General features: G+C 37.4%; 1 protein-coding gene across 5 annotated transcripts in view; it reads right to left on the reverse strand.

The window, feature by feature from the left end:
* EML5 (EMAP like 5) overlaps positions 1-25,802 on the reverse strand; it is a 185,567-nt gene that overhangs the window by 10,399 nt on the left and 149,366 nt on the right. For all 5 annotated transcript variants that reach the window (XM_042944025.1, XM_042944024.1, XM_042944023.1 and 2 more), the window contains 6 exons: positions 19,090-19,168; positions 17,772-17,901; positions 15,612-15,710; positions 13,044-13,064; positions 3,023-3,196; positions 2,124-2,332 (listed from right to left, as the gene is read on the reverse strand). In XM_042944025.1, coding sequence (XP_042799959.1) covers positions 2,124-2,332; positions 3,023-3,196; positions 13,044-13,064; positions 15,612-15,710; positions 17,772-17,901; positions 19,090-19,168 — 712 coding nt within the window. The remainder of the gene's footprint in view (positions 1-2,123; positions 2,333-3,022; positions 3,197-13,043; positions 13,065-15,611; positions 15,711-17,771; positions 17,902-19,089; positions 19,169-25,802) is intronic.

Below are 25,802 nucleotides of genomic sequence, written 5' to 3' on the forward strand. Positions count from 1 at the left end.
ACAGTGGGAGAAACCATGGACCCGGCAGCCGGGTTCAGGTCTGAACTTGAGGTTTAGTTTTGTCAGGGCCTTTTAGTCTATTCTGTTGCTTATTTGCTGGAATAACCTTCGGTGAGGTTTTTTAATCTCTAGGATGATCAGCTTTTTCATGTGTAAAACGAGGGAGTTCAGGCACCAAGTTTCCCTCCAATGCAAAATTTTAGAATTCTGGTTTACATCGTCCCTTTAGGCTGCTTCCCTCCAGCTGCCTGAGAAATAACTTGAGGTCATCAGTAACTGAGAGTGAAAAAAAAGAGTAGGAACAGGAAGTGAAAATAACATTTCACTAGTTTTGATAAAGTATTTTGCCACAGAAAGTAAAACTACGTACACAACTTATAGCAATGTTGTACGAGTTTTTTAAATTTCACTAATTCATGAGGTTATATATGAAATTAACATTTGCCATGATTTCTTAAAATCAAAACGGCAAAAATCAGTGCATTTCTGCAATACAACATAAGATAAATTTGATAAGGTACCCAAAGTAATAGTGCTTTAGATCACTTTGAGAATGCAATCCTGATAGAGTTCATTTATGCGGAAACTGGAGAAATTACATTCTGCATCATGTGCTATTTTCATCCATTTTAGTTTCACTTTCAGAGCAACTGGTCCAAGATCTTTCAACAAAAACGATATGGAAAGAACTAATAGGAAAGTAAGATTTTGAATTACAACAAAACATTTTCTTTAATCTTTCTGACAACAACATAGTTTCTATGTTTAATTTCCCTACAATTTTTTTAAAGTAATCTCACAACCTAGAGATCGAGAGTCGCATGCTCTAGGCGCCCCTGCCTACAGCAATTTAATGTTACTTTGAATATGCAGTCATGCATATTCTCTGTACCTATTTGGATAACGATAATTATACTTGTCATCTAGGAGCATCATTAATTCATGCCTTATCTTCAATCAGAATGTAAATGCTCTAGGCGTAGAAACCAAGATTTTACTTCCCTTGCTTTTTTTTTTTTTTTTTTTTTTTTGTAACCCTAGGCATGGAGGGTGTTCAAACAGGCCTAAACTGAACATCAGTCCATCTTGCTATGTAACAAAACATTCTGATTTCACTGCTGCTTTAACTGGAAGTCAATCAGGACTAATATTTTAGTCTTCAAGTTTATTTTCTATTGGGAATAGGCAACTGGGTACATAAGGAATTTTATACATGAAACAAGTTAAGTCAACACAGGCAAATTAAATGCCAGAAGCATTTGAATGTGTGGGTTTTTCTTCTGGAAAGGAACTACCCTACCCATCTTATATTATGAATCCCCAAAATGTTTAACGGAAGTTTGACATGGTATGACCAACATTTTCAATGATCTTTTTGTTAAAATCATGTGCTTAAAGGTTCTAAAAGTATAATTTTCTTTGTGCGTTACATTCCCAGCCCCATAAACACTTTAGTACAGAGATCCACCAAGGTTTTTGATGTACCAAAGGATTTAAAAAGTGTGGCCAGGGCTCAGGGTATTAGAGATGTGGATTGTAAACCACAAGCCCAATGGGATGTGGGGGCAGGGACGGCTCTGGAACACTCTGTGAAGACTGGGAATCTTGCTCTCCTTCCTACTCTGAAAGAGCTGCACTGGCCCAGAGCACTTCCAACTATGTGATAAGCAGCGAGTTAAGCTGATAGAGAGCAAAAGAAATCCTAAACTCAGGTACCACCTTAAACACTAGAAAAATTTCATTTCTTGATTCATCTTTCTTCATTCTGACAAATTTTTAGGATTATGAGGAACTACTAGAAGGATAGAAATTTTAGGGGACTTAGGGTGACAATTAGAAAATTAACGAAGGCTTTTGAGAATGGCTGGCAGTGGCCCAAGGACTGAAATGTTTCATTATAATCCTTCTCCCTCATTAATTTTCTTTCCTACTCCCTGATTTCTGAAAGTATCAGATTTTGAAAGGTGGAATACATGCAGGACTGGGACATATGGAATGGTTAGTGGGTCACGGTGCCACAAGACAACACGAATGTGGCTTATGTGTCTGAAGCAAGAAAATTCAAAGCAGTCCAACTGCCGTGATTCAGAGTTCCACAAGCACACGTGGTTTAAGAGACATACTGCACCAAACGCCACAGCAAGCATGGTCTGCATCCGGGCATCCTCCAGGGTGCTCACGAGCCCTTTTTTGCTAAGAAGAGCCCTTCCCGCCAGTGTCCAGAACTTCACATGTTTGACTCCCACAGAGACAAACTGGGAATCTGAATCTGGTCGGAATTCTGCCACAAAAATGCGTCGGTTGTGACCGGCTCTGCTGGCGATTTTGGCACCTGATAAAAAGAGACAACAAAGTTACCTGAGTTAGCAGAGGAACTAAGATAGTTTTTGCCAGATCGAACAGCTACTCAAAATATATCGTTCAAAAAACAAATACTTGTGCGTGTCCTCTGCATCGCTACCTAGCCGCCAGATGACAGACGATTACTGGCGGAGAAGGTCCTTTTTACATACTTTCTCAAGTGACATGTGTATTAATGGGAGCTTTATCATCATTGAAGGGCCATTCTAGATTTTAGAAATCACATCTTACTTTCTCCTATGTAGCTCTGTGAACTTCACTTTTTGTAGCAGCCACGTAACTGGGAAGTTTTATCTAAAGTATGGTAAGCAATATTATCCTGTTCATCTTTCATTATCACTTGGGATTTCATTTCCGTTCTTAACACCCTCCATGACCAAGCAAATAAGAATTAACAAGGAGACTTACATATGGTTTCTTACTGAAAGAGCAGTGGATTATGTATAGTATTAGTAACTTGCATATGTTTCTATTTCGTGAGCTTCTTTCACTGAGTTTTTAAAGTGCAACATACAGTGAGTGATACCAGCTGTGTACTGTGTGTGTGGCAGGGCTGAAATGAAGAATGATTTCAATCACTAAGTTAAAGCAAATACGAAACAGAGTTCATATCACCCTGGTATTCTTAGTTTTAAAAATCACCAAGAAAAAAGAACCCTACCTTCCTGCCATCTCCAAATGGTAATCGTATGTTCTGGGTCCAGCCCCACAGACAGCAAGAGTTTGCCGGTAGCACTGAAGCTGACTGAACACACTCCCTTCGAATGGTAGCATCTCAGTATAGATAAAGTCTGCTTGTTCATTGCATCCCAGATGTGGATAGAAGGAGCCGTAGCTAAATAATGATAAAATCCAAAAATTGTAATATACCTGTTACAGATGTTTCCATTTCTACAGCTGACGCATACTTTCTGAAACACGGAAAAGTATGTACCAAAGAATGACTGTGTACTTAATAAAAAATAGCTCAAAACCAAGACTAAATGAAAAAAAGAAACAGATTCACAAATACAGAGAACTGATGGTGGCCAGAGGGGAGGGTGGAGGGGGATGGACAAAATGGGTGAAAGGCAGCAGGAGATACAGACTTCCAGTTATGAACAAGTCATGGGATAAAAGGCACAGCATAGGGAATACAGTCAATGGGACTGGAATGACATCGCATGGGGATGAACGGTAGCGACACCCACGGTGAGCACAGCAGAACATGGAAACTTGTCCAATCACGATGTTGTACACCTGGAACTCATGTAACATCGTGTGTCAACTGTACCTCGATTTAAAAAAATAATAAAAGAAAGAAAGAAAAGGAAAGAGGAAGGAAAGGCAAAAATACAGAATACTACTTCAGGCTACAGTTCACACTGCATTTTTGAGAAAATAATATTTATACAAGAAAATTAGGCAATCACAAACTTTAAATTATTCAGAAATACACGTCTTAGATACTTGTTAAATCTTTATATAATTATGTGGAGAAATGTACAAATATTACACAATAATTAAATATCAGAGTATATTCAGTTATCTGCTATCTGAACATTAGTTCTGAACATTAGTTACTGTTACTCAGTATCTCATCTGAAGGGGAGATGAAAAGCAAACACAAACTGAGAAAGGCAACAGGTAGGAAGGACACCATGTGAACAGATCTCAAAAGAAATCTTCAACCATATAGACAGATATCTGGTAAAAAGCCAAGTTCACATCACTTTATAAAACAGTGTTTTTTTATTTTTTAATTTTTTAAATTTATTTTTGAGAGACAGAAAGAGAGCACAAGTGGAGGAGGGGCAGAGAGAGAGAGAGGTACAGAGGATCCAAAGCAGGCTCCAGGCTCTGCCCTGACAGCACAGAGCCCGACCCGGGGCTCGGACTCACAAACTGTGAAATCATGACCTGAGCTAAAGTTGGACGCTTAACCGACTGAGCCACCCAGGTGCCAATTTTTGTTTTTTAAACAAGATTTCAGGGAAGAAATAAAACTGTTTTTTTTTTTTTTTTAAGGTTTATTTATTTTTGAGAGAGAGAGTACACACATGGAGGAGGGGCACAGAGAGAGGGAGACAGGGGATCTAAAGCAGGCTCTGCACTGACAGCAGAGAGCCCAATGTGGGGCTTGAACCCAAGAACTGTAAGATCATGATCCAACTGAAGCTAGATCCTTGTTTACAAAACTGAGCCACCAGGTGCCCCCAAACTGCTAATCTGTTTTATTTATTTAGATTTTTTTTAAAAAGTAAAAAAAAAAAATTTAGTAGGGTCTATACCCAACATGGGGCTTAAACTCATGACTCAAAGATCAAGAGTCGCATACTCTTCTGACTGAGCCAACTAGGTGTCCCCAAATTGCTAATCTTTATAAAAAAATTGTATTTGTTGTTATTCATCTTGTATAGCCCATTTCTGCTGCTTAAAAAATTTTCCCAGTTCTCTGTATTTTCTAACTTAAAAATCAGGGATTTGTATTGTCCTTTCTTCATGAACTGCAGCCCATAAAAATGTATTCATTTTCAGCAGCTAATTCAGTCTTAGAACATAAGTACTTTTAGTAAAAGAATTGAAATACGAGAGTGGGTTTGTTTCAAACTATAAATCCGCTACAAATAATGCAAAAATAGAGACATTTTTATTTATTTATTTTTGAGAAAGAGCACACAGCGGAGGGACAGAAAGGGGGGGAAGAAGAGAATCTCAAGCACGTTCCACACTCAGCAAGAGCCTGGAGCAGGGCTCAATCTCATAACCATGAGATCATGACCTGAGCCAAAATCAAGAGTCAGACCCTTAACTGACTGCAGCCACCAAGGTGCCCAGAGACAGTTTAATAAGATAAGCTGTCTTGGTATCTTTTGATGAAGAAAGACATTTTGGTCTCTAAAGAAAACATTCTGATAAATTTAAACTATGTTGTATACAATCTACAATTTATAGCATACAATGATTAATCTGTCAGTCCTTCAAAGTAATTACAATATAGTAAACCAGGGACTGGAGGTCATGAAGTAAAACCTGTTCAAAGATGTAACTGTAAAAAATCAAAACTGTATGGGAACAGTTTACCATGTAGTAACATATGGTATTTATGTGTGAAAAATTGAGCACAATAATTTAAGTACTGGACCAAAAGTTAGTATGTTCTTTATTCAACAGAAGTCAAAGGATATGAGGGACTGGTAAACTTAATGTCAACGAATAATGTTAGGTGGCTTAGATTTAAAGTGTAAATATATACTAGATCAGTCTATAATTTTTTGCCAGTAATAAATATTATATAGGTCATCTATAATATAGAAACTTATTTATTTAAGTGTATTTACTTTTGAAGGAGGGAGGGTGAGAGAGAGAGCACAAGTGTGGGGGAAGGGAAGAGACAAGGGGAGAGAAAGGATCCCAAACAGGCTCCATGCTGTCAGCGTGGAGCCCGATGCGGGGCTTGAACCCAGGGACCATGAGACCATGACCTGAGTCAAAACCAAGAATTGGATGCTTAACTGACTGAGCCACACAGGTGCCCTCAAACATTTGTATATGTTTACAAAAAGCACCTGGGGGCAATCCACAGACTTTATTTGCCTAAATGTGATGAGGCAGATAATGGATTTTTAAGAAACATCATTCAGTTTTGCCTCCAAATTTAATATGTCAAAACTACAAATACTTTTATTTATCTAAAAATTAAATAGCAAGTAATCTTAAGAAAGTTGAATTACTGAGCTTTTCAGGCTTTCATAAAAAGTTAAATGAGATGGTAACGACAGTATACCTGAAATTTATGTTTTACAACATTCAGGTATGACCATGACATGGGACTGCTACATATTTAGACTGTTCTAAACTTCCTTCAGTGACAGTATTTAAGATTTAAATCACTGCAAAAAATTTTTTTTAAGTTTATTTTGAGAGAGAGAGAGAGCAGAGAGAGAGAGGGAGAGAGAAGCCCCAAGCAGGCTCCACACTGTCAGCAGAGAGGCCGATGTTGGGCTCGAACTCATGAAACGTGAGATCATGACCTGAGCCAAAATCAGGAGTCAGATGCTTAACTGACTGAGCTACCCAATCACTACAAATTTTCAAGGCTTTTCTAACTTACTAAAGAAAGATTAAATTATGTTCATTACAGTTGATTTTCTATGATTCAAAAAGGGTCATTCACGATGCTGGAGTAACACAGACACTCTTCTCTTTCCCTTCCTACATGCCACCGGCTAACGGGTGCCTGTCACGGGCTAGGTCTGTAACAGGACACACATCAAAGCTCCACTACTAGGCAGGTGTGTTTTCCTATGAAGTCAGCCAGGCCCGAAGTCACACGCACTTCAGTGTGCTGCCCTCGGAATCCAGGTTCTGTGCGTGCTCCTTCCATCATATCAAGCTGTCTCTGGAAAATCAATCCCACTGACTTTATTGTTTTTTAATGTTCATTCATTTTGAAGAGAGAAAGAGTGAGACAGAGGGCACAAGCTGGGAAAAGGCAGAGGGGAATAGAGGATCTGAAGTGGGCTCCATGTTGACAGTAGACAGCCTAATGTGGGGCTCAAACTTGTGAACCACAAGATCATGACCTGAGCCGAAGTCAGACACTCAACCGACTGAGCCACCCAGGCGCCCCAATCCCACTGACTTTATAAGCATTCCTGACTCTTATTGTCCAGTATAGAGATGCCACAAGGGTCTCTTTCAATTACTAGTTGGATCTTATAAGAACCAAAGTTTTAAAGGATATTCCTTCTCCATCCTCTACTTGGCCTTTGGTGTAGTATTATAAAAACTGTATTTTTAACAAAATTTTAGTACGGGCCATTAAGTGTACCAACTGTATCTCACTCTTTAATTTCCGCAGGGGACAACTCCTTGCAGCATACCCACTATCCATTACCTCCTTCCTTCTTAATAAAGTTATGCTTTTATTCAGGAATCCCCCCCTCCCTTATGTAGAGCAAGTGATTCAGGGAGAGACCCTGCTTGCTCAGTTCATCAGTCTAAGCCTGCTGTGATGACTTCCCCGAACCCCCAGCCACCCACACTCACACTCCCCACTCTCTGCCCCCAGCAGCAGTGATTTAGTTCAGTAACCCAGATTTGAGCCAATCAGCACATGGTACTCCCCAGGTCTTCTTAGTCTGGGGTTTGGTTTGTGTCTTAAAATGACTCAATCAGGCTAAACGGAAGGACTTTTAAGCTCATGGTTCTGAAAAAGGGTTTTTATCTGCTTCCCAACTAGATGAAAGCAAAGAAGCATGTAGTTCTAACTGGTACTGGTAGCCCTTTTGTGACCATGAATGCAACCAACCTTAGGATGAATGTATTTCCTGATTTTCTGTCATACAGGACAACACGGAAGATCCTTAAAGTCACTTGATGGACAACTAACCATTATGACAAACAGTAACTACAAATGGGGGTTTGGGGGTACAGAGAATTCTCCCTTTGAATTGCCTTAAGGATCAAAAATGTCAAATTCTTACCACTGTCTTAGGCAGGCTTTGTCAGACAGAGAAGATGTCCCCTTAGTGTCCACTCACAAAACGTCTAATGGATTCAAAGGGTAATTATGTATTTTCTATTATGTATTCACTCTCCCACATCCCAAACTGACCATTTCAAAACTTTATCCTCCACCTTCTTTGTCACCTCCTCACCCTCAGCTGATGAAATGAACAACATAGAAGCTACCAGACACGAGCTTATTTTCTCACCCCCAAACCTACCAGTCTTCTTGCATTCCCTTTAATCCTCAGCTCTCTGCATTTCTTCCTGCTCAACTGTCTCTCTGCAAGTATTCTCCCGTCTCAGTGAGCCAGCCGCTCCAGCAAAAAATTAACAGCCTTGATTCCTCACTTTCTGTCATGCCCTCACATCCAATTCATCAGAATGGACCACTGGCTTTCCCTCCAAAATACATTCTGTATTTGTCTAGCGTTCTCTCCATTTTCATTCCTGCCACCTCAGTTAAAAATGTCTTTTGCGTGGACTATTATAACAGCCTCCCAACTTTCTGATTACTTCTCTTTCTCCTCTGCATCCTTAATAGTGCAGAGTGATTTTCTCAAAGCATAAATGAGATCAACTCACTCCCTTAACACTCTCCATGAAGAATTCTGCACTTAGCTCAAATCCAAACTCCTCTCCATGACCTGCAAAGCCCCATGCACAAAGCCCCATGCACCTGATTCCTAACCCCCTTCTCCTTCTCCAAGTTCATCTTAGAGGCCTTACTCCTCCACACTCACCTTCCTGTTTCTTGATTTAAGGCTTGCACAGTAAAGAGTTAACATAAACAAGCCTGAAGTTGCTATCATTAGAAGGGCCTGCTTGCAAGTGTGTGAGAACTTGACTTCTGAAATGGTCCCTATGTTAATAAGGCTGTTTTGTCTACCTGGTGTACTGAACACCTGCTTTCTTCTGGTATTTCAGTAGTTGTGGCTGATCTGTGCCTATGCAACCAGCCCTTCCACCCCAAAAGGCCTGGACTCTAAGGCTTAAGTGGGTGTCCCTGGGCAAAACACTGCACCTATGATCCTGCAGCGTCTAAACTTCACCCGGTGTGTCTTTTTCCCTTGCAGATTACTCTAAGAAACTATAGCCCTAACAATCTCTGGGCCCCGGGATGCCTACTAGTGAATCACTGAATGTATGGGTGGGTCTTGGGACTCCCCAAAACAGCCTCAGCCTGGAGTCCCCCAGTTCATCCCTCAGCTGTCATTTTTTTTGTTCTCATTCTTGGCCCAGCTGAATGTTACCACATCAAGAAAACAAACATCTAGTTTTACTGACATCATCCTATTGTTTTTATCATATCACCATCTCAGGTCATGTTAGTTTCAGAAGTTTACTTATTGGAGTGCCTGACTGGCTCGGTCAGAGGCATGTACAGCTCTTGATCTTGGGGTTGCGAGTTCGAGGCCCACAGTGGGTATAAAGATTACTTAAATATAAATAAAAATATTTTAATTTTTTTTTGAAAAAATTAAAAAAGTTTTTAAAAAGTTTACTTATTTATTGCCTCTCTCCCTCTAGAGCTGGAGGCTGCAAACTTTTCTGTCAAGGGTCAGATAAGCCACAAAATTGAAGATATTATGCAGGTACTTATCTAATGAGAGAAAAATTTCCATTACATTTTTATTGATGAAAATCACGGAGTGATTTTTTTTTTTTTTAATTTTAGAGAGAGAGCATGAGCAGGGGAGAGGGAGGGAGAGAGAGAGAGAATGAATGAATGAATGAATGAATGAATCCCAAGCAGGCTCTAAGCTCAGCACAAAGACCGACACGGGGCTCCATCCCATGGCCCTGGGATCGTGACTTGAGCCGAAATCAAGAGTCGGACATTCAACTGACTGAGCCACCCAGGCGCCTGGAGAGTGAAATTTTTTATAATAAAGATCCACTATGAGAAGAGGAAAATTCTTTGGCGATAACAAGGTAAGCTTCCAATTGAGAGTTCTTTCTCATCAAGATCAATTGCAAATGTTTGCCTGTAAAAATTTTACATATTTCAACTTTGAAAATGTCTCATGTAGATAGTTACTGACAAATTCAAATATTGATCCAAAAGTACAAGATCTTTTTTTTTTTTTAACGTTTATTTATTTTTGAGACAGAGAGAGACAGAGCATGAACGGGGGAGGGTCAGAGAGAGGGAGACACAGAATCGGAAGCAGGCTCCAGGCTCTGAGCCATCAGCCCAGAGCCCGACGCGGGGCTCGAACTCACGGACCGCGAGATCATGACCTGAGCCGAAGTTCGGCCGCTCAACCAACTGAGCCACCCAGGCGTCCCCAAAAGTACAAGATCTTAACTGAGCATATTAATCACGTGGAAGGCATTTAGAGGATTCAGTTAGAGTGTTGTTTTTATATCTGCCTTTTTAGCATGTTTTCCATTGCAGAGTAATCACCATGAACTGAACCCTACATGGAGTTCTTCAACTTCAGTTCAAATGAGTTTTGAAATGTGGAAATTTCCTTCTCACTTGCATCAAGATCTGAAAAGTGCTGCTGGAACTGCAGTCTGAGAGCAGAAAATACATTTGCGGCAAGTGGGATTCTCACTTGGTTTAATGTTTGGCACCATGAGAAGTGTATCATGCAGTCTGATGTTACTTGTGATTCAACATCAGTCGCCATCAATGACCTGACTGTAGAATTTCACCTTAACTGTAATTTTAGGCTGTTACTGTAACTGTAGTTTCCTTGTAATTTCAGGTGGAATTCATTAAGAAACACGATCAAGTCTGCAGCAAAAACTAATTTCTAAGGCCATTACGTTTTCCATAATAGAGATTGACGGCAGTACTTTTCTCATTCAGAGAAATTTCAGCCTTGGCTCTGAGCTCCAAAAACCGCAATAAAGCTACTACTGCTAAACCACTGGGTGAGTTAGGACACTCAGCTTCTGTTTCTAACATGAATTCATGGAACTGATGATGGCTAATTCTATGAGAACAAATGAAGTTAACTGTTGACTCTCAAAGACAAAGTGAGGTTGTCAATAACACATGATACACTGCTATGTTTTCCACAAACTAGCTGATGACGAACAGGCACAATGAATCATAGGCTTTAAACACCTTAAATTTTCACCAGTTTTGTAAACTTATTAACCCATTAACCCTTTTTCTGCTCCAGCTCCACATATATTTTTACCACCATCAGTTGGCACATATCTTAGCAGATTCCACTTCAGACTGTACTGAATTAATGTTTTCTTAACTTCTCTGAAAATACTATCTTTTGTAGTTGTTCCATGAAGACTAGTCCTAGAGGCCAACTCTTCAGTCACTTCAAAGTTGGCAGTGATTGCCTCAAATAAGCAACTGGCAACAACTGTCAATCCATGAAGAGCCAAGGGAAACCATTCAGAATTATTTGCTTTTTTTAGGTTCTTGTTAATTGGCTACTGATGCTGTTCCCAACATCCTCAACTCTTTTAGCAATAGGTTTTGCCAAAAAGCTGATGGGTTTAAACAAGTTTATTTTCTCTGGACATATGTTTGCTGCAATCAAACATGATTTAATTAACTCACAGTAAATTCTTCTTGATTAACTAATGAAACATTCAGAAAACTTGGTTGCAGCCTCATTTTATTTTTTATTTCTGTGAAGAAATTCTGTTGTGATGAGATACTCACACAAATATTCTTTTACATTTTCTAATTTTTCTGACTCTTGGGCTTCCCATGAACTGGGAATACTTTTGTCAAGTTTAGTGTGAAAATGTAATATATTGTATTATTTTAGCACAGCTATCGTGTCGAATTTACCATATAATTTGATAACAATATAATCCACATTTCACTGTGCCTTAGAAGTGTGACAAAGTCCACTTTCCTTTTTTTTTTTGCCTTGTTTCGACATGATGGATATACATTGCTTAAATAACAAAATTAATTGTGGGTTAGCTCAAAACCTGTCAAGTTATGACAGCATCACTGCATCTCCAGTGTGCCAAACAGCTGTGCAAAGCAACCAGAGGGTCACGTGAGGTCTCTGTTGCAGCTACTCAAGGCTGCTGTAGCACAAAATCTGCCACAAACAATATGTAACCGAATGAGCCTGGCTGTGTCCAACACTCTATCTCTGGATACTGAAATCTGAACTTCATACAATATTCATATGCTGTGAAATTTTCTTTTGATTTTTTCTAACTATTTAACTTAGTAAAAACTGTATTTAGCTCATGGGTTATACAAAAACAGGTAGGTTTGGCCCAAGGGCTCTGGTTTGCCAACTCCTGCTCTTGAATGTAACCAAGAGAGCAAAAATATTGCCTGTTGTGTTGGATACATTTGTAGTTTAACAGTCAAATCACAGAATGCTGCTTTACCCTGGAGAAGAGGGAAACAGACACAGATCATGACATATTTTCCTATTAAACTGCTATTTTTCCTATGTAAACTGAAAAGGAAATTTTAAAAGCCTAGTAAATATGTCAAAACAATGGACACACATTATCCAGTAGCTTTTTAGATTCACAAAGCTATGGTCAAGATCAGTAATAGAAAGCTATTTCTAAATCTTTAAGTGATCTGTTGATACAATATGTGCAATTATTGGACATATAAAAACAGCAATTAAAAAATTTCACTTTTAGGCAATACAACCTACTGATTCACATTTAAGATTACTTTTACCCCCAGCTGCACTTTAAGAAAAAAAAATTATTTTTTAATTTTTATTTTTGAGAGAGAGACAGAGTGCAAGCAGGGAAGGGGCAGAGAGAGAGGGAGACACAGAATCCAAAGCAGGCTCCAGGCTCTGAGCTATTAGCTCAGAGCCTGACGCAGGGCTTGAACTCACAAACCAGGAGATCATGACCTGAGCCGAAGTCGGAAGCTTAACTGACTGAGCCGCCCAGGCGCCCTTCCCCCAGCTGCATGCTCAGCAGCTACATGATGTTGGCAAGTTAATAGCTACCGTGGAGGATCCTTGCAGTGATTACACAGGTAATACACAGAAAGTGCTTACAATTGTGCTGGATACTAAAAAGGTCAAAATATATTAGTTTTAAAAATAATTATCATTGTTACTGCCGAATGAGCTCAGTATCATGACATTAAAAGAATAGATTTTTCATTAAAAAAATTCAAAATATGTTCAAGTATCTTATTACTCAATAAAAATTTGGACTACCAATACTAAACAATATAACTAAAACAGAAAATGCCGAATTTTCCTTACCTGACATGTCTGCTAAATCACCTACAATGGAAAAACAGCAGAAAAACAACTGTCCATAAGTAACATAAATACTTAAAAATATTTTTATTGAGTACATTCTTAAGTATACTTATTAAAATACTTTAAAAATTAATTATAAAATAATTTTTATATAAATCACAAATGGTCATATACAAAATTAGTTTTATGATGTTAAATTGAGTAGACTGTACGTGAAGCCATTCATTTCAATCATACACATATATTAACATTTCACGTATATGACCTTCCAATTACTGGATAAAAACTTTTTTTTCTTTCTATTTAAAGAGTCACATGAAATTTTAACAATTTAAATATAATGACATGTTTTAAATAATACAACTCTTATTTTGGTTTACAAAATGTCCTGTAACAGACTGGAGTTTTAATGCACCTCTGCTTGGCCCTGAGAGTCCAAGATTCCAGCCAAGGGACAAAGGTAAAGAAAAAAAAAAGTTTGAATGTAACTGGCTAAAATACCACAAAAGCAAATATTTCCCCTCTGACCTAAACAATTTTTAACAAAGAGAGCCATAAACATTTTAGACTGTTTGTGCCTTGCAGGTATGATACAAGCTTGGCAGTCAAAGTTACTACTGACTCAACTCTGGGGGTTCAGAAAAGAAAAAGTCCCTCACTCGTTGGTGGTCTCTCAAGTCTATCCTACGTGCCATTAGTCATCAGTAAAAAAATTTCTGTATCCATTCTGTGTAAGGGTACAGTGGGGCAAGGCACAGGACTGCATATATGATCTAAAATTCACCTCTGTAGTGCCTGGACTTTGACTTGGAAGATAATTAGCCATTTTACATTTCCCTACAGTGTCACTTTTCGAAATAAAAGGAACAGACACAAATACTGAATTATTAAGTTGTACGTCTATACGATGTTCTATGTCAATTATAACTCAATAAAAAAAGGAAAAGGAGAAGAGGGTCAATTTTAATGAAAGATTACATTTGTGACTACAAGATTTCTTAAAAGGCAAAACTGCGGCACTAATATGTTAAAAGCAAAGTTGCTTAACAAAGAGAGAGACGGGGAAAGAAAAAAAAAGCAAAGTTGGGAAATGGAAGAACCGTATCTTCTACAATTCTATTCACCGTATATAAATTCCATTAACATAGAGATATTATCTTTTTTTGGTAGGCTTATATCCCTAGCACCTAGAATAATACTTTGTGCATGGCATGTGCTCAATAAGTTTGTTGAATAAATGAATCTACTCAAAAAAATTAACTGAACAATAACTATATGTCAAGAGGCACTGAATAGGCCCTTTTATAACCAAAATGGTAACATGATCTCATTTTTTTCAGAGTAAAAATAAGACTCATTTTTAAAAAAGGACCTAGACCTATTTATACTCAAATATTAGAATCTTTGTGTGTAATGCATGAAGATCAGTCTACTTCTTGTTAAAAATAGAAAAATTTACAGAAAGGAAGATCACAAGCACCTTTGTGGTACAACTGTAGAACTCTGTAACCCAGAGATCGAGTTTCTGACTGATCAATTTAGTACTTGTATGAAAAATGAAGATATTAAAAGCATAAATTATTCTATCCAAGGAGAAAAAGACACCTGGAGAGTTGGCTTAGCAACGGAGGCCCACCAAGATCCAACAAGCCCAATGACATCGATCATTTTTACAAAGTACACCAAGCTTATGAAGCTTCAACTGACCAAATCTATGATGTGGTGTTCACAGTGATCACTGGTTGGTAGATGTATTTGTTCTAATTAGACCCGCTATCCTCTCATCCTTTAAGTTTTCTAAAGGGTTAAAAGAAGACAGCAAGACAAGTGGTTTTTAAAACATCTGGCAACTTAAATCAATGCCAAAGAAAAGAAAAAGGCAGAAGGATTTAGCAGCATGGAACAGACAACAGAGCTTTTCTCTCCTTCCTAGCTCAGTCCTAGTTGCCACAGACATTCTGCCCGTCAGTCTGGTTACTTTTTGGCTCCCCCTTTATTTACAATTTCCTCTCCAAATTCTTTTTGCTTTATATGCTAAATTAAACCTTTCTGCCAATTAGGAATATCTGCTAAAGGACTAAATCCAACTACTGCAATCACCATAAAATAGTTTATTCTTAATTCTAAACTGTCTGAACCAATAAGATAACCAAAGCGAGAGAAAGATACCTGGAAGCAAATCATATGGTAAAACTGGGTGCATGTTTTTTTTTTTTTTTGTTTTTTTTTTAAACATTTATTTACATTTGAGACACAGAGAGAGACAAGAGCATGAGCGAGGGAGGGGCAGACAGAGAAGGAGACACAGAATCTGAAGCAGGCTCCTGGCTCTGAACTGTCAGCACAGAGCCTGATGCGGGGCTCGAACCCACAAACCATGAGATCATGACCTGAGCCAAAGTCAGATGCTCAAACGACTGAGCCACCCAGGCGCCCCTAGGTATGTGTTTTATATACAAACGCATTTTCAACAATACCCAAATATATATATTTTTTTCCCTAGGATACTGAATTAATTTGAACAATACAATTACTTAAACTGTTTCTTTTTAAAATACAGAAACATACCTACTTGGCCCGTTGCCACTACGTTGATAAATTTGGGGTGCTGATTTACAGTGAGGCACAGTATATCATCATTATGTTCCTGATAAAAACTCTGAGTCCCTATAAAAAAAAAATTGAGAAAACCTTAAGACATAACAGCCAAATGCACTTATCTAGAATAATAAAAAATTGCTCTGTTTAACTTAATACGTATTTTTTGAGAACTGAATGTGCACGTTATCATGAGGATGGAAAAATAACCCAAATCTTTAAAGGGATAGAGTCCTGAAAGTTAACATGAGGTTAAAGACATCAAGCACCACAAGAGAGTGAAGGGGCCTGCTCTGGGAATTCATAGCAGAAAAGATTCTTCTTATCATGGGCATATGGCACTCTTGGACTGACAAGACAGATTTTGTTAAAGTGAAGGTGGGTGGGGAAGGGCAATCTAGGTAGAGGAATACTTTAAGCAAAGGTACAAAGACAGGAAAGTACTAAGTATGCATGTATATGGTTCATTTGGCTGAAATGTAGGGTCAAGGATAAATGTGAGAGATATGGTTGGAAAGGCAAATTGGAACTAGAATGATAGAGGATTTTGAATGCCAACCTATTAAATTTCATATTTATTATGTAGTCAGTGGGGAGGTACTGAAGAATTCTGATCAAAGAAGGTATGTGATTTACCTAATAGGACTTACAGCGAAGAGACCTTAGACCTGTGATCATGCAAGACGTACTAAAGGTGGGTTTGCCTAAGTACAGTGGCGAGGTGGGAAATGAGGTCAGGAGGATAGGGCGTAGGTTGGGTCCAGATTACAGAGGACCCAGGGTGATTACAGGGTGATCTAGTCCACCCACACTACATCATCCAAAAGTGAAGCAACACAAAACAATTTAACAATGACATTTACCAGATCTAATACTTTAAAACTTCTCTTCAAAGTGAAATGTGCTTCATACTTCCCAGGGCTGACAGTTTAGTGAGAACAACAAACAAGCAAGTATATGTGCTATTGGCTAAGTTCGAAGATCAGCTAATAGGGCAAAACTTCCTAGACTGTGAACACAGCAATGTATCCCAAACTAGAGAGGACAAATAATGAGAAGTGGAGAGGTACCCAGTCTCCCTTCTGCCCTCTCTCTCTATACCCCATCAGTAGAAAACTGATTAAGGACAAATCATAAAATTAAAGAAAATTACAAGGATAAACATGAAAGTGTATTTACACATTCCTTTCTAGATCATCTTTTCTTATTCTATTTTCTTTGGTGAAGCCTCAATTAGATTATCTATTTTTTAAATGGCCAAAATTATTAAATCAAAAATCACCACTGATTTCTGTGTGATCTTGGTGAATCCTTTTCTTTAGGAAACCAAAATAGGACAATCATATTAATGATTAATACTGAGGAGACACGGGGGATTAGGACTCACATAAGCCATTCTTTGCCTGTTCGGAATGAACCATCAGAGGAAAAAGCCAGAAATGTTTGGGCCAAAAAGTCTCTAATTTTACTTCCGACTTTCAGACTTTACGAGGTTTATAATTACACATAAGAAAATTCAAACTTAAATAATGAATGTCACTAGGAGGATTATGACGTCATTCATCATCAGATGATGCTATGAGAATTTATTTGCTTTTCAGCAATCCAATCAGTTAAATTAACATCAAGAAGTATTTTCTCACCTTGCATAAAACAAAAGTATCAACACAGCAGAGACAGAGGGAAGCAGCCTTCTCACTATCTTCCTTGGCTTTCTGAGGCCTCAGTAAGAACACTGCCCACTTACCCTACTCTCCAGCAACCACTCACCCAACATGCTACTTTTAATCACTACCTATCAGAGACAACCACCAATCCATCGATTTCATGTTAAGGTTATGGGGAAATAAAGTTAGAAATGGTTTCATTATAAAACATGATTTCAACATACAGTAAGCCTTCACTTCTAATAGAGACCTAGGAGCACTTTGCATTATGAAATCTTTTTCTGCTATATCATACTCTCTTAAGACTGTAAATTTGGTTACTTGAAATATTACTAGAAAATTCAATAGTATGAATAACATTCTGGACTCATGTAATTTATTTGTAGTTTTAACAAAAATTTTAAGATTATAAGTAACAAAATTCTAAATAAAAAGTGGGAGATGGAGAATTGGGGTCTCCTACCGGTAGCAACGTTGTGCAGAATTCCAATGGATGCAGTGTGATAAATTATATCATCACCATCATTTAAATAATGAACGTTATTCCTACAGTCTCTTCCTCGATAGCCAAAAACAAGCTCCAACACAAGGTCCTATAACAATAAAACCATTATATAATTCCTTATGTCTAAATGTTCACCATTATTTTTGTATACAGCACTGGTATCTTCAGTCAAAATGGAGGATGCATTTTGATGCTTTACAATCTTTGAATACAAAATTTAGACCTGCTTTGGGCAGCTGAAACACTCCATACTTTTCTACATATATAAAAAGGAAAAGGGAATCACAAGGTCATCTGATTTGAAAAATTTTAGTTGTTAGGAGTTCATGTGTTAAACACTGAGATACTTCTTATGTCCAAAAGAATATTTCGATTTGTGTTGTTAGTAAAAATATGTAATCTGCACATATAACTCAGGATACATTATGTCCAAGTGACATACTTTTGAGGAGCCAAATAGTACATCAGACACTGGTACAGAAAACTAAGTACATCATCTATGATAACTCATGCTAAAGTTCTAGCACATAATTCTGCCACTGAAAATGTCCGTTTTTTTGACTTTGTGAGGCTTCCCAGGGGGGAGGAGTACAACAATCATTGTCCTGCAGATTTACACCTCATTTTTGACCTGATTCAGCACAGTTTGCTTGTGGCTACTGATACTGGAATTAATTAAATGTCTGGGAGAGCTTTCCTTCTTGCTCAATTATTGTGGAAAGTTTCTTTGTTTGGAAGTAGAGCCTTCAAAGGACCCTTCAATGAACCCAGTGAATGTATCACATGAAGGACAAACTTTGACTTCTAAATTCAAAACACTAAGCTTAAGACACTGCTAAGGCACCTGTGATTCTATAAGCCATAGGTCATTCACATATATTTACATTTAGAAGTTTTTTGAGAGACAGTTCAATTCAGAATATTATTCACGGAAGACTAAAAAAAAAAGACAAATAAAAAATAAAAAGAAATGAAGGATATCAATCCAAAACTCAGACTTGACAGTTAACAATTAGTTTTTACAACCAAACAAAAAAGATTACTCAGAGGCACCTGGCTGGCTTGGTCAGTAGAACATGCGACTCAGTCTGAGGGACTGAACCCCACCTTGGGTGTAGAGATTACTTAAAAATGAAATCTTAAAAAAAGATTATTCAATATATTTATTTTCTTACAAACTAATGACAACACTTGGCTGTCTTACAAGAAGGAAATAGAATGAATTCTGAATACATTTTAAAGCACAAGGTAACACAGGGGAGTGGGTTCTCCTTACCTCTATGGGTCTCTTTTTCTTGCCAACATTATTTGTCTGGAGTTTTTCTGGCCTTGGTGGGGCTCTGCTCACAGGGGGCCTGAAATGGGAAAGTGGGAATGAGGAAAGGCATCCATCACTGTGCACCTTCACTGAGCCTCCCTCACCCGCCCTCCAAAGAGAGATATCTGACATGCTTTCACAAAAACGAACCCCATCTGTGTTCCTCACTATACTGTGGCCTCTTTACATCTTCTAAGGCAGGAAGGTGGAAAGAAGATATGAGAGCTTTTATTCATTTTATTTTAACTTCTTTGATGTATGTTTCATAATGTAAATAATACATTAACAGAAGAACAGACTATTTATAAATATACAAATATTAGTTTAATGGCTCAAAAACTTTTTGTTGGAATGCATTATAACAAAGCCTGAGTCACTGCTCTAAAGTTTCTATCTCAGTACTGTGCACATGGCAGGTATCTGATACATTCTTCTTGAATTTTGAAAACATTTCTGTGAACTTTCTATACTGTTGGCAACATAAATCATGTCCGAATTCAAATTTGTACTCGTTACTTACTCTCCTCCAGGCCCTTTACCTTTCCTTCTTCCTCAAGTCTACAGTAAGGTTAATGGCATCACCATCAGTTAGTCAAGCAAACATTTTATAGTTACATAGCACTACAAACCATACAACACTCTGTAAAAGATAATTACTATTACTATGGCCTTCAACTCTTTCTCTTCTCCATTCTGTTTACTAAACACTCATCAACTTCACTTTTGGAGGAGCTCTCATATCTAGGCCCTTCCTCTCTGTTTCTACTACTAGTTTAGGATCTTTTTTATAATATCCCATTAGGTGTACAGAGTTCCCATTGTGAATTTAAATGTGGAGGCTCTTAAAATGCCTAGGTATAAACTTAACCCAACAGGTAAAGTACTTGCACTCTGAAAACCCATAAAACACTGATGAAAGAAACTGAAGATGACACAAACAAATGGAAAGATATTCCATACTCAAGGATTGAAAGCATTAATATTGTTTAAGTGTACATGCTACCCAAAGCAATCTACAGATTCAATGCAATTCCTATCAAAATACCAACAGCATTTTTCACAAAACTGGAACCAATAATACTAAAATTTGTATGGAACCACAAAAGACTGCAAATAGCCTAAAGCAATCTTGAGAAAGAAAAAAAAAAAAGATCCAGAGGTATCACAATTCCAGATTTCAAGCTATGTTACAAAGCTATAGTAATCAAAACAGTATGGTACTGGCACAAAAACAGACACACAGATCAATGGAACAGGACAAAGAACCCAGAAATAAACCTATGGTTATATGGTTAATTAATCTATGACAAAGGATGCAAAAATATACAATGGGGAAAAGACAGTTTTTCAGTAAATGGTCCTGGGAAAACCAGACAGTTAGATGTAAAAGAACTGGATCAATTTTTAACTAATTTCCCTGACATCAGCTATAACAACACTTTTCTAGATGGTCTCCTAAGGCATGGGAAACAAAAGCAAAAATAAACTGGGGACTACACCAAAATAAAAAGCTTTTGCACAGCAAAAGGAACCATCAACAAAACAGAAAGGCAACTTACTGAATGGGAGAAGACATCTGCAAATGATATATCTGATAAAGGGTTAATATCTAAAATATATAAAGAGCTTCTATAACCCAATACAAAAAAAAAAAAAAAAAAAAAAAAAACCTGATTAAAAAATGGGCAGAGGCCCTGAATAGATATTTCTCCAAAGAAGACAGATGACTGACAGATACATAAAAAGATGTTCAACATCACTAATCACCAGGGAAATGCAAATCAAACCCCCAATATCACGTTACACTTGTTAGAACAGCTAAAGCAAAAAAGACAAGAAATAACAAGTGTTGACAAGGGTATGTAGAAAAAAGAACCTTTGTGCATTGTTGGTGGGAAATGTAAATTGATACAGCCACTGTGGAAAACAGTATGGAGGTTCCTCAAAAAATTAAAAATAGAAATACCATACGATCCAACAATTCCACTCTTGGATATTTATCCCCCCTCCAAAATGAATACATTAATTCAAAAAGATATATGCACTCCTATGTTTACTGCAGCATTATTTATAATGGCCAAGATACGGAAGCGACCTAAATGTCCATTGGTAGACAAATGGATAAGACAGGTGTGCGCGCATGTGCGCGCGCGCGCGCACACACACACACACACACACACACACACACACACACCATGGACTATTACACAGCCATTAAAAAGGATGAGATATTGTTTGTGACAATGTGGATGGACATAGAGGGTATTATGCTAAGTGAAATAAATCAGACAAAGACAAATACTATATGATTTCCCTCATATGTGGAATATTAAAAAAAAAAAAAAAACAAATGAATCAGCAAACAAAAGGCATAATGGGACTTATAAATACAGACAACACTGATGGTTTCCAGAGGGGAGATATGGGGATGGGAAAAATGGGTGAAGGGTAGGGTGAGATACAGCCTTCCCATTACGGAATGAGTAAGTCACAAGAATAAAAGGAGCAACATAAGGAATGCAGTGAATGATATTGTAATAACAATGTATGGGGACAGATGGTAGCTGTACTTGTAGTGAGCAGAGCATAATGTATAAACTTGCCAAATCACTATGTTGCACACCTGAAACTAAAGTAACACTGTGTGCCAACTATACCCAAATAAAAAAACAAAAACAAAACTGGGGAGGCTCTTTTCCTAAATTTGTGTGTTTAATTTAAAAAACCCACCTCATTTGGTTTATTTTTATCCCAGATAACCATTAGTTAAATATTTAATAATCTGAACACTGGATACAAATCAATCATGCTATCAACTCCCCTTTCCAAATTTTAAGTTAGTATTCAATTTGTAACAACTAAATCAGAAAATGATACAAACTGACTTTCCCGTAGGAAAAAAATCCAACGTGATAAAGAGTATAAATTTAAAGGCTAACAACAGATTTATATTTTCACAATTTCCAGGTTACACATCTATAAAAGTAAATGAAATGTTCTATCATGAACACGCAATACAAAAGAAGTACATACGTTCATATGTAACATAAAGTAGAATGCAGAAGTACAGAAACTGTGGTTGGTGACATGAAAATTACATGCACAAAGAACTTTTCAAATTACTGCAGAAATTTTGGTTTTGAACCTTTTTCATGTACTTTTTTGGATGTCCATAAGTAATAAATAGAGTTCAACTTGAAGTATTTAACATTTGAAAAGCTTCTCTTAGGGACCATTTTATTTTTTTTTTTAATTTTTAAAAATTTTATTTATTTACTTTTACTTAGGACCATTTTAAAGAATAATAGCAGGCTTGGCTTTTCTTCCAAGTCAGTTTTGTTGGTGAGCTTCATTTGGTGTTACCATCTGACAGCTTTAATTGTAATCCAAACAACAAACAGGTAATTTTGATCTACATAAGCCTCTATAACAATTAAGCATATCTTAATTTTTTCAAGTAATTTATATAAGTACTGTTTAAATAAAGCTATACAACTTATGAAATTATACAAGTTGAACAAATAAAGTTTTGGTAAAGCAGTTATTTATGTAGCAGAAATCCAGTAATTAAGATGCTGCTCATTTCAGGGATACTTATTTCAAAGGGGAAAAGCAAGGAAAACTGTTAACACCAAGCAACACAGCTCATTAATGGTAAATATGAAAGATGATAAAAATACATAATTAGGTCTCGTAAAATATAGCAAAGAGAGGGGATTACCTGGAACCTCTTTTCAGCAGCAGATGAAAAAGGGAAAAGATTACAACACAAATTTGAATTTAAAACACTAGTAAAAATATTTCTGTACTAAATATTTTTACAAGTTTAATGCAGACCATACTGCATGTATTAAAGGCCTATTGTTATTTATTACTGCATATTAGAAAAGCTCCAGTTACTCCATGAATGGCAGGAAAATCAGAAGGAAGTGAAAACAGAAAAATGGGCATTGAACATGTTCTGTGTTGTAAATATTAAAGCTTACCATTCATATTTTTCTACAGTGTACTCTGAATTTCAAACAAAACACTAATGCTTATTTTTATTCTTAAGAATGGGCACTAAAATGTTAACCAACTTAAAAGGCTGGTAGCACTGGGGAGCTATTAAGGAAATTGTCTAAGGAGGTGAAGTAGGTCCTCCTGACCCAAGGGGGTGTCCCAGTCAGCCAGTCCAAACCAGCGGGCAATGTGAGTTACTCAAGATCATGCTAGATTTAGGCTTTTTCTAGTAAAGGAGATAACTTAAAAAAAAAAATCCCTTTAATAATATGATCACCAAAACAGAACTGAAAGAGATCACAAAAGTCATCTCATCCATCCTCCTACTGAAACCAGGGAGTCTTCACATGTCTAGAATATCTCTTTGTAGCACCGATGACAAACAAACGGTCATCTAAACTCTGCATGGAAACTGCTCATGAAAGGAAGGTCACTTCTCCCTTCCATTAACACCCAAGACAACAACTGTATCTCCACTTAGCTTTGTTTTGAAACAAGTAACTTCCACTGTAAACTGTCAGCGTCCCTTTAAAATGCAGAGATCAGTCCTGAATAAGTTACTTCAGATCTGAGGCTAGATCTGAATGTTTTATTTCTGCTAAGATAGTGTGGGGCTTTGTAGAAGTTACATCACACTCTAGACTTCTATCTTTGCCCTCACGTTTTTTTTTTTTAATTAGAGAGAGCATGAGCAGGGGAGAGAGAGCCTGAGTTGGGGAGAAGGGCAGAGGAGGGGGGAGAGAGGGGGGGAGAGAGGGGGGGAGAGGAGGGGGGAGAGAGGGGGGGAGAGGAGGGGGGAGAGAGGGGGGGAGAGGAGGGGGGAGAGAGGGGGGGAGAGGAGGGGGGAGAGAGGGGGGGAGAGGAGGGGGGAGAGAGGGGGGGAGAGGAGGGGGGAGAGAGGGGGGGAGAGGAGGGGGGAGAGAGGGGGGGAGAGGAGGGGGGAGAGAGGGGGGGAGAGAAGGGGGGAGGGGGAGGGAGGGAGAGAGGGAGGCTGACTCTTAAGTAGGCTCCATGGTTAGTGTGGAGCCTGATGCAGGGCTCGATCTTATGACCCTAGGACTGTGACCTGAGCCAAAATCAAGAGTCAGACATTCAATGGACTGAGCCACCCAGGTGCCCCCACACATCACTCATTTAAAACAAATAATGAAGTTTTGCTGTCTACCAAAGAAGTTAAGGAATGCCTAATACCTGAGTTTCTGCACAATCTGGTCTCAAATCTATTTTTTTCATCCTTATCTCCCAGCATTTTCCTAATGGTACCTTTTTTTGCTTCTAAAATAGACTGGTTTTTTCCACACAGTCCTGTTTCAGAAACTGCCTGAAGACATTTTCATCTCACTAAAAGGGAGTTGTAAAAGTGTTCCAGAGAGTCCTTTTGTGCACATACCATTTTATTAAACATACAGATATCATCACTGCCCTATGTTAATATTTTTAAATGAATGTATAAATATACATTAAACAAAACTAACAGGTCTATAAATTGAATAGTTTGTCACTGATAAATATGTGTGGTTAACTATTTTTATGAGCCTCTGACACTTACAGAGAAACAAACTATCTGCACTTTGTGAATAGTCATGTGTAAAACCAAATGACCATCAAGAAGAACCTCAGCAACACCCACATACTACACATACAAAGCAATTTTTCTGTAGGATTTATTTCACTTTATAATTTTCTTGACAAATGTAGTTCAATGTTTTATAGGGAAAAAAAATCAATACCTGAAAATACTATAAAGATCAAAACAGAACAAAGAATAAATAATGGAATATAATATTTTATTTAATAAAACACTTACCTTACTACCCCCTGCCTTTGAAAGGAGCAAGAGGAAAAAAAGAAACACTGATGATGAATAATTGATGGAAACTGATGGTTAAAAGGTAGCAGTTAAGTAAACAGAAGAAAGGAAACATCAATACAATTCTAAAGAAACAAAAAAATGCCTAAATTGTATGCTACACTGTTTGGAACATTTTTATTAAAAAATATTGAAAATTTGACTGATGACTACTTTAAATATACAAGATTTGCTACAAAAAGTAAAACATAAAATTATTAAAGTTATTTAGGAAAAAAGGCCCTGTAAAAGTATGGACCAAGTAGAGTAGTTATCAACTGTCATCAGAAACATTTTCTTAAGTGGATATTTGACAAGTATTTGTTTTAACTGTTTATAGTTAAATGTTTTGTTTCTTATTTGATAACAATAATATATTTTATTTAAAATACAAAAACAATTATATAGACATTATCTCACAAATATATACAAAATTGGCAAAAGAAATGTCTTCCTTTTTTCTCCTTTGATTCTCTCATTTTATGAAAACGAAGGCTCCTAACTAGGAGTCATTTCTGTCTTTGGCCTTGGCATTTTCAAAAGAATTCAGAGTTGAAATTATAAAACAAACTAAGAACAAATGCAAAACAATTCAAAAATAATTTTGAAAAATTTAGCTGTAAAAGGAAAAAGCTAACAGCAAAGATTATGAAGTGTCAATTTTTTTTTTTCATTTTTTAAAAAGTATATTTATTTTGAGAGACAGCGTGAACAGGGGAGGGACAGAGAGAGAGAGAGACAGGGAGAGAAAGAATCCCAAGCAGGTTCCTCACTGTCAACGCAGAGCCTGATGCGGGGCTTGATCTAATTGTGAGATTAT

This window comes from Panthera leo, chromosome B3 (assembly GCF_018350215.1).
Source record: "Panthera leo isolate Ple1 chromosome B3, P.leo_Ple1_pat1.1, whole genome shotgun sequence".
Taxonomy (NCBI): domain Eukaryota; kingdom Metazoa; phylum Chordata; class Mammalia; order Carnivora; family Felidae; genus Panthera; species Panthera leo.